Genomic DNA, 10557 nt, shown 5'->3' with positions numbered 1-10557 from the left:
TATAATGAAAGTTGATATATATATAATGAAAGTTGAGATATATATATAATGAAAGTCGGAATATAGAATGTTCAGATTTTCATTCCATCTATTCAAAGTTTCATTCCATATATTCAGACTTTTTCCTACTGAGCCCTGGAAGGACATGGCAAACAAAAACAGGAACCTTATTGGACATTTGCTCTTCAGATGAGCTCTTCTGTGATTATCTGTCTTCATGGTTGTCACAGGGAACGGCGACTACGTTTGAGAAAACAGGTAATTTTTAGAGATGTTTTGATTCTGAACACTGAACGTGTTAGCATTAGCTTAGCTACTTAGCTTCGACTACATTTGCATCCCTACATAGCTTAAAGGTTAAACACATGCACCATATGTTGATGATAATGATAATATCTATGTTTATCTTTATAGCTGGTCTTAAGGCTAATTACGAGGCAGAGGTCAGCTGCTGCCTGGACACATCCATGATCACGCCACTGGTGGGACACAATTGTACTGGATTTCAGCTGAAGGCTGTTGTTCTGTCCAAACTGAGACATTTTTATTGTGACATACCCTCCACTGTTGTTAGCTTTTGATTCAATAAATTTTTTTGAGATGAGGAAATCACTATTGCATGTTTCTAGTTAAATACCCTATTTTTATGATATATCACTAAAGCATGCACTTTTTATATTTTCCATCAATTTCACCCAAAAGTTGAATAACTATTTGTGAGCAGTGTATGTAGACACATAATAGAAGCACATTTCAATAATATGTCTGCTGCAGTAGTGCAGTTTATCTACCTAGATTGGTGTAACAGTAAAAAAACAACATATGCTACTGATGTTTCTGACTAAAATCTGCTTGAAAAGCACAACTGCTTATCTGTCAAAATGTGTGTAACAAAAGTGTGCACTGAACACTGAATAAAGTCTCTGTAGATTATAGACAAAATTTGCATCTCTCATCACAAATTTCTGTTTATTCACCCAAAGTGCATGAGTAAAATACAAAACAGGTGAAGTACTAAAAAAGATTTATTTTCTAGAAAAGCCAATAGTCAACAATGCAGTTTAATTCTGGGACAGTTGCTCCAGCACCGACGCCATGCGTCCCATCAGTGCAACCAAGGTTTTCATTCATCTTCTGGATGTTCTGGAGAATGGCAGAGGTCACGTCTTGGTGTCTTCCGATCTGTTCCAAGAACCGTTCCTCTGACCTCTCCAGATACTGCAGAGGATCCAAAGCAGCTTCCTGGTTCCCTTTTCCTGCATAAAAGCACCAAAAAGTACTAGTTGTCAGTAATTATTTTCTATTTTCATAAACACAGTTAACTTAAAGTAAATGTTCTATTTTGTGATTTTAGGATGGGTCAAAAGATAACATACTGATCATGTTGATGTCTGCATAGTCTAAACAGATCTTACTTGATTTGGTCTGTAGAGAGGAGGACGGCGTGGAGGAGCTGCAGGACGGAACCAGTAAGCTGCAGACTAGTGCTCCTGGTAACTGGACCTCATCATCCAAGGCCGACAACTAAATAAAATGAACAAGACATGCTGTTGATAGCATCTGTAATACAAATGATTTTATCCATTAACTGATTTATTGCTTTGTCCATACAATGTTAGAAAGTGTTACAAATAATACCTGTAATAATTTCCAACAGTGATAAATGCCTTGTTTTATTTTACAACAAAAAACACCAAAAGCATCTGTGTATAAGAAATCAGTGCATTGGATTTCCACATCTGCAAAGCTAGAAAATCACACATCAGAATTTTACCTTGAAATTATGAAAATAGCTGCAGATTACCAGTACTCTTTACTTCATTGTGTTAACTTGATCATTTGAATCAGTTTTTTAGACTTGTATTACTGATACGAAACATAATCAACACATAAATTAAAATGTGTTCGCAAAGAGTTCGCTGGTTCTTCAAGGGAAATTTCAATGATAACCATATAGTTCAGTAATATGATTAATGGGTCATTGTGTAACAGCGTGGGAGGTTCTGAATACAGGTCTGGTAATGAAATATTGCTGCTGCTTTCCTCCGGTTTTATAAGGAGTTGTTTCATAGCTTGTTAGCTTACCAGCGGCTAACTGGCTGGCAAACAATAGTTCAACGCCAACCTCCAATCAGTGATCCGGTGTCCGGACCGCGTTAGCTGGCGGAACGTTCATAATACTGATGTGGGACTGTTGTAGCTAGCGTATTCATAGTAGGATAACAGCAGGATGTTGGAGAAATAAAACTTACCATTATCAGGATCGCTGGTCTGCATGGCAGACTCTTAGCGCATCGCACTGCTTGAATGTCTGTGTATTTCAGGCCGATTTCAAAATAAAACTCAATAAAATTCTCGTCCGGGTGAGTGTCCTTCATTGTCGCTTCGCCATACGGACATGTCCCTTCCGGGGCTCGGTAGGAAAAAAAGATTTGATATATATATAATGAAAGTTGATATATATATATATATAATGAAAGTCGATATATATATATAATGAAAGTTGATATATATATAATGAAAGTTGATATATATATAATGAAAGTCGATATATATATAATGAAAGTTGATATATATATAATGAAAGTCGATATATATATAATGAAACTTGATATATATATAATGAAAGTTGATATATATATAATGAAAGTCGATATATATATATATATATATATATATATATATATATCAAGTTTCATTATATATATATCAAGTTTCATTATATATATAATTTCCTAAACGGCATGCCATATATATATATATATATATATATATATATATATATACTGACAGTCAATAGAAACTTTGAGGTAGAAATGTAGGCAGAATTCTACTTGTGGGGGGGTTGTAATGATTCATGGTGGATTTACTGATGATCTAGTACCCTGGTAGTTGAGATAATGATGAGTTGTCATTTTGTCATGATTCATTGCACATGGGTTGGTCACTTTGCAAAAGTGAACCAAATACACACCAAGCAATACTCAGTGAGTATCTGCACAATGTGAGAATGGGTTTGAAGGCCTATATAAAGGCCCAAAAAAGGCCACCATTGTTAGTCCAGTGAACAGCATCATGCCGCGTCTATCACATGAACAACGTCTCCGGGCACTGGGTATGGTGGAGGCCGCTTTGAGCTACAGTGATGTATCCAGGCGTATGGGCTGTTCCCAACCCACAATCAGAAGCCTGGTCCAAAGCATGCGCCGATGGATTGCTGCCTGCATCCAAGCAAATGGAGGCCATACTCGGTATTGACTGCTGTGACTTTGTGTTTGGCAGGTGCCGTTTTCTTTTGTGAAATTCTTTATTTTGAAATCATTCTTGAAACTTTAGATTTTGTTTCTGTATGCCAATATGCTAAACAAATGATTCATGTGAAGAAAATCCAGTTTGGGGCTTCAAAATAAAAATTATGTTGAAAAATATGGTCTCAAAGTTTTTAATGACTGTCAGTGTATATATATGGTGAAGAAAAAATGCATTCCCTCTGTAGTTACTTTAGAGTTTTGTGGTTTTATTGTTTTCTCTATTACGTTTAGTTTGTCAGACTTCAGCCCAGTCGTTCCCCTTAGTTTGTATCCTAGCCTTATGTTGTTAAAAAAGATTCCTTTTCTTGCCCCAACCAGTTTGTCTGTTTCTGTGCCTGCACCTGGGTTGTGACTGCCCCCGTAACAGTTTTGTGTACAGATTTACATGTTTTGTGTACAGATTCATGTTTTGTGTACAGACTCTCATGTTTTGTTTACAGATTTACATGTTTTGTATGGTTCTATGTTTTAGATGTTGTGACTGAGATCTTCCTGGTCCTGATGGAAAGAGACTGTTGCCTTTAACAGGAGAAAAGATGTCTCACTAACGGATCTGAACTGACAGCCCATTGAAGACTCATTTCCCATCAGTGTCTGCTGAATGGAATTATAGAAGTTGTGGAGTCAGTCAGTCAGATCAAATCAGATTTACAGGAGACATGATGACGGTGATGGTGGTCTGAGATGAACTCTGAGTGTCTGCTGCTTGGGCCTTCAAACCACTGCAGAACACAGAACACGTGTGGTTCCTCAACAAACAGCATCAATCAGTAGTGTTCCTCAAAGGCTGATCCACCCTGAAGAACAGTCAGAGGGATGAGATCCACCTCTGGACTGGGAAACCATCTCGGATGAAGAATGGAGCCGAAGCTCAGCAGTCTGTTTCCATCTAATGAGCTTCTGCAGCAAACTAATCAGACATAAACCCATCAGAGCAGGTAATGTCCTGCATCTCCAGCCGTCAGATCTCGTGTTTCTATGGAGATCAGCATGTACGTGATGTTCCAGCTGGTGTTCTGGTTAACTCTGGTCTGGCAGCTTCATTGTTCAGGAGACAGGAAACATCTGGAGACAAAAACATGATTCACAGAACCAGAGAGTAGAAGAGTTCACGGAGAAAACTCATTAATCATCCATCCATCCATCCATCGTTCATCCATCCATCCATTCATTAATCATCCATCCATCCATTAATCATCCATCCATTGTTCATCCATCCATCCATCCATCCATCCATCCATCCATCCACAAGAAGACTGGAGAGGAAAAGAAGTCCAGTCAGCCTTGAGAGAAACTTTAATGACATTTAGAAAAACCTACAGCTCACAGTTTAAACATTTCTGGGACTTTCAGGCTTTGTAAAGAAGATAGTAAACAGTAGAAAACATAAATCTGAAACCATTCTTAGCTTTATACCAGTCTGTACATTTTCCACTGCAGGAACCTGCGGTTGCTTTAAGGACCAGGGGCCTCATTTATAAAACATTGCGTAGGATCCATACTAAAAGTTTGCGTACGCTGAAAATCTGAAATGGGCTTATGCCCTTCGCCCCTGACTTATAAAACTGTGTGTAAGCACAGCTACACGCAATTTCTTTATAATCACACACCAGCTGGAAGATTGCACAGGTGGATCCACCTCACATTCCGCCCACAACACGCCCACATTTTACCATGAATGGTCAATGCAAAGTAACTCATGAATGTATCTGTATATAAATAAGCTGCTGATCCACGGCATTTCACACAGCGCCCCCTGCAGTCTGTTCACTGCTGTGCATCAGAATGAATGAATCATGTGTTGACCCAGGCCACCCTGACACTAAATTTGTTATGATCATGTCCGATGTACAAATAATTTGTACACTGATTGAATGTGCATTTTTTCACACAGACAAATTCATCTTCACTCGGAGCCCTTACAGCAACATGAGTGCAGTCAGTTACACCGATTACATTTGGGAAACCGGACATTGCTGCAAATTGTCGTTTAATGTTGGCCTGTTCACCCACAGTGTAAGGAAACCTGATGTACTGACTGGTCATGTTTATAATGTCATCCAAACAGCTGGCATTATTGCACTGAGGGATGGTTGTGATATCCCAGACCTAAAGGACATCATTTAACTGTTTATCAGACCCAGACAGGATTTAGACAACAAATGTAATCTCATATATTCTTCATATAAAACACATACCTGTCGGCCACTTAACGCTGGAAGGAGCCGGTGTCACCAGAAACCCCCGAGTCGTCAGCTCCTGTGTCTGTACCGGGATGGTTTGGGCGGGGGGGTCGGTCTGAGACGGCCCAGTTCAGCACATAGATCCAAGAGCACTGCTCTAGGGAATCTGAATCGGCTTATTATCCAGTCATCATCATGGACAAATCCCTGTTATCCCTAAAATCTCTCTCCATTCTTAACATGATCTTCCAGCAACGCCAGCTCATCCATTGTGCCACATTACACACGGCTGTGACCCGCTATTTATCCGCTTGATCAGCGATTGGACTGATTGTCACAGGCCTTTTCCAAATCAGTAATCAATCAGTGCCACTCACCGCTCTATATCATTTGAAGATGTTTGATATATGAACATAGTTCTGCAAATACAGTCGTCGGCCGAATGACGCACTATATGAACATCTACAACAATGAGGGTTTATGATTATCCGGCTCTACAAGTCTAATATGTGATAACAATAAAGGTTTGAGATCAATCTGGTTTCAATTCACCACTTCACCCTCCATCACTGCCGTTCCCTCTGTCTCCAAAATGTGCTTAAGCAAGAATCAAAGTTGGAGCACCGGTGCGCACATTCTCACGCCAAGTTTGTTTTTAGAAATCACAACGTACACAGCATACGCCACTTTCTAGCCCTGTTTTGTGCGTAAGCAAGCTTTATAAATGAGGCCCCTGAACCTTTGAGAGTCTTCTGACCACAGGAACAGAGGTTCTCCTCTACAGTCGGTTCCTCTGATTGGCCCTGAAAACTTGCCATGTGTTGATGCTGATTGGTTAGACTCAGAGATGACCACATTTTCTGTCCTCTTTTTCTTACTCCACACTTACTAACATAAAGTTCTCCAGATGTTCTAACAGAACAAACCTCCTTGGTTCTGTTTCTTACATAGAACTAGATCTAAGTCCAGTAACTGGTTCTGGTCTCTGAGTTCAAGTGAAGCTGTTGTATCTGGAGGGGAATCAGAAAGATCAGAGGGCTGAATCTGTAGATGTTCCTGCAGTGGAAAGATGTGTTCAGTGACAAATGGACCAAATCTGTAGAAGGTCCTGAGAGGAAAAATACATAAACTGACATGAAATCACCATGACAACAGACTGGTAAACACACTGAGTGCTTCACATCTCTTCTTAAAATGTCTCCTCTTCTGTCTTCACTCTATAGTTTATCAGCCCCACCGTTTCTCCTCTTCCTCTCTTCTCTTTCCGTCCTTCCTCTCTCTTCTCTTCCCCCCCTGATCTTCTCTTCTCTCTCTTCCTCTGGTCTCCTCCCGTTCTCTTTGTGTCTCTCCACTTCTGATGATGTGGTAGAAGTTGCTAAATAGCCTCAAACATCTCTGGCGAATCCCCTGACCAACCCTGACTATGAAGCTCTCAGAGGTTCTCCTGTAGTTCAAGTGTCCTCCCTCAGAGATGGAGTCTATCTTGTCCAGCAGACGTTGGACCTGCCTCCTGTCCTCCATCTGTCTGTTGTTGAAGACATGGCAGTAGCCGCTACAGTTCTTCAGCAGCTGCTGCAGGTTGTCGTCTTCTCTGATGAGCTGCTGGACGTCGGTGTCTTCCAGTCGGTCTCCGTAGGTGAACAGCACCATGGTGTGTTTGGAGATGTTTGAACTCAGCATGTTCTGCAGGGTCTGCAGGCCTTTCTGCTCTTCTTCGGTGAAGCGTCCCAGCTGGAGGGTGAGGAGGAAGGCGTGAGGACCTGGAGAGCTCAGCTTCACCGCTGCCAGCAGCTCTGCTTTCACCTCCTTTGGAGACAGCTGAGAGCTGAACAGTCCAGGAGTGTCCACCACCGAGACCCAGCGGCCCTCAACAGCACCTTCTACCACCCTGCTGCTCAGAGTCAGAGGTGTGGAGCTGATCCTGCAGCCAAACTCCTTCTTTCCCAGGATGGTGTTTGCTGCTGAGCTCTTCCCCACTTTCTCCTGACCCACCAGCACCAGTCTGAGGTCTGAGGAACAACAGAGGAGGTCAGGGCAGCATTAGAATGTTCAAACATCTCACATCCTCTTTCTGAACACACCAACTCCTAATTTAACATTCATGGTGAAATAAAAACATGTCCAGTGAAGGTCTGGGTATATTTAGATTTATTTAAGCGTCACAGAGATGAAGCACAGGAGACACATGGACCTTCACAGTTGTTCTGCCTTTCAGAGCTGTTTCTAAAGAAGCTACTGTTCCCATATTTAACCATGAACAAACATCTCCTGCATCATCAGTATTTAGGGAGAAAAGTGAAGCTCATCAAATGAGTCAGTTTCATCAAGATTTGGACACAGTTCAAATGTTTGCTGCTAGAAGTCCCTCCTGACAGCAGCTTCCTTCATGGATTAGTCAATAGTCCAGGTCTGATGTCTTTTATAGGAACTTCTGGAGGTCTTCTGGCACTGAGAGTAATTACACAAACTGAGTTGTTCAGACTGTAATTCTTTTACTCCTCAGCAGAAGCTTTTCTTGGATACTTCCTTGTTTTTGACCACACTTTATCCCTTGTTCCCCTTTCAGATCTGAAGAGCCAAACCACTGCTGGCTGACTTTAAAAAAGCATCACCACAGAAGAAAGGTTTAAGACTCTGATCAAACATAAAGAGATTTAGTTCAAATTTACGGACAGAATCAGCATCTAGTATATTCAAGCCCTTAGCTTTTTAAATTTAGCTTTAAATCTGAATTATTTCTAAAATACAGGAAAAACACCCAAACAGAGAGAACTCGTTGGTTAAGATAGACATCCTGGACATGTTAAACCCTGCTCCAGTGATTCTGTGACTGTATGTCCAGGTTATCACCATTACTGGATGCTACATGCGTTCTTCTGCACCGCCCCATTGACTGCTCCCAGTAAAGCTCCCACTGCAGCTCCCAGTGCAGCTCCCAGTGGACCTCCCAGGAATCCAGCTACAGCTCCGATGGCGGCGCCCTGTCGGACGGCCCGGTTGAACCGGTTGTCTTTCTCTGCCCGTCTTCTGGCATCTTTCAGCCCCATGGAGGGATTTTCTCTCTGGAGTCGTTCCATCTCTTCTCTGATGGCCCGCTCAGCCTCTTGGAACATGTCATTGGTGAAGTAGGTTCCTCCGTTTCTCTGGACCATGGTGTTGATCTTCTTCAGCAGCTCGCTCACTTGTCCTGGATCCTTGTCTTTGTTGTCGAACACATGAAATCCTCCACGGCACTGACTGACGAACTGACGGAGAGCTGGATTCTCTTTGATAAGCTCCTCTATGGTGTGTTCTTCATCCTTCAGATCATCTCCGTGGGTGAACAAAGCCATGGTGTACCCCGCTGCCTTCTCTCCAAACATCTGCTGGATGATTTTCACCGTGTCTTGTTCTTCTTTGGTGAATCTTCCCGGCTGGAGCACCACCAGGAACACATGAGGACCAGGAGAAGCGTACGACATGCATTTAGCGATCTCGTTTCTCACGTGCTCCTCAGACTTGCTGGTGTCAAACAGGCCTGGAGTATCGACCACGGCCAGTGTCTGACCTCCACACTCTGCTGTTTCCTTCTGACACTCGGATGTCAGTGAAGAAGACGAAAGTTTCGACTGAAAAACCTTTTTTTTAAGAGTGTGTTTCCCGTTGCACTCTTCCCAACTCCAGTTTTCCCGACAAGGACAATCCGGAGGTGAGGCTCCTCTGCTTCTGTTGGAGAATTTCAAAAAAGACATGATTCATGTTATAAAGGACTGTAAACCCAACGGTCCAGTTCAGATTTCACCTTTACCACTTCCTGAATACACATTTCAAATGCTGCCAGCTGAATTTACTTATGTGTAGTTCCATCAATAAGAAAACATCAGAAACAAAGAACTGGAAGAAAACTTTATTCAGAAGAACTTTTAAAGAAAGAACTTACAGAATCTTTTACTTCTAAGAGATTAACACTTTATTTGAATACCAACTTTAAGTGTTGTGCTTTACGGATGAATATGACAATTCAAAAGTAAACAGGAACAGTTTGGGACTAAAGTACATGAAAAAGATTTAATAAAATAGATCAACTAGAAAACAGTCAGAGAGCAGAACTCCAACGCTGCTCAGTCCTTGGATAAGTCCTCAGAGGTGGACTCACGATCAGCTGATGTAGTGTTCACTGGTTGTCATGGTTACAGTGACACCGTGCTGCTATCTGGCAATGATAGGGGCGGCTGTGGCTCAGGTGGTAGAGCGGGTCGTCCAATGATCGAAGGGTCGGCGGTTCGATTCCCGCTCTGTCCTAGTCATGTGCTGTTGTGTCCTTGGGCAAGACACTTTACCCACCTTGCCTCCAGTGCTCTTCACTGGTGTGTGAATGTTGGTGGTGGTCGGAGGGGCCGTAGGCGTGGATTGGCAGCCACACTTCTGTCTGCCCCAGAGTGAGAATGTGTGAGCGTATGGTTGAATGGAAGCAATTGTTGTATAAGCGCTTTGAGTACTCTGATGAGTAGTAAAGCGCTATATAAGAGCAAGTCCATTCATTCATAAAACAGAAATCTTTAACAAATCCATGTATCCAGACTATAAGCTGCATCACTGCCAGAATCTGATCACTTGGCCCTTGTGTCATTTCTGACCTTCACTGGAAATTTCATCCAAATTTGTTGGTCTGTTCTTGAGTAATGTTGCTAAGAGACAGATGGACGGATGAACGGGCAGATGCGTGGACAGATAGACGGACACCGATCATCACATAACTCCGCCGAGTAAAAATTCATGAAATGAAATGAATTGGAGGAGATCCCATTTAAAAGACGAACAGTAACTAGATGATGAAATAATCAGTTTAAATGTCTGAGCTGCTCCATTCCAGATGCTTCCAACAGCAGCAGCTGAATGTTTTCTGAGAGAATTAAACAGCAGCTCAACAGCCTCGGGTTCACAAGCTTCTAATTCTTCACAATCTTTCATTCACGTGTTCGCTGTTCATAAATGTCCATCATTCCCAGCTGGAATGTTTACGGCATGTCGATCGATACCGGATGAACCCTGGAGCTGCAGGTCCAAACTATGAGCTTATGCAT

At 42.0% G+C, this 10557-nt stretch overlaps 1 protein-coding gene and 1 long non-coding RNA gene across 2 annotated transcripts; both read right to left on the bottom strand.

Moving 5' to 3' along the window:
- Positions 1 to 1007: 1007 nt before the first annotated feature.
- On the bottom strand, positions 1008 to 2488 carry LOC127533357 (uncharacterized). The gene is made up of 3 exons (XR_007941112.1): positions 2253 to 2488; positions 1416 to 1524; positions 1008 to 1256 (listed from the first exon to the last, which is right to left on the bottom strand). It is a non-coding gene; the product is annotated as an uncharacterized LOC127533357 (long non-coding RNA).
- A 1291-nt stretch (positions 2489 to 3779) lies between these two features.
- Positions 3780 to 9340, bottom strand: LOC110971716 (GTPase IMAP family member 8-like). The gene is given in 6 exon segments (XM_051945880.1): positions 3780 to 3809; positions 3964 to 4033; positions 6732 to 7501; positions 8572 to 9119; positions 9122 to 9199; positions 9325 to 9340. Coding segments are annotated over 6 exon segments (1512 nt in total).
- Positions 9341 to 10557: the final 1217 nt, after the last annotated feature.

The sequence above is a fragment of the Acanthochromis polyacanthus genome, chromosome 3, assembly GCF_021347895.1.
Source record: "Acanthochromis polyacanthus isolate Apoly-LR-REF ecotype Palm Island chromosome 3, KAUST_Apoly_ChrSc, whole genome shotgun sequence".
Lineage (NCBI taxonomy): Eukaryota > Metazoa > Chordata > Actinopteri > Pomacentridae > Acanthochromis > Acanthochromis polyacanthus.
Note: the sequence above shows the minus strand (reverse complement) of the source record. Positions and strands in the feature narration are given on the sequence as shown.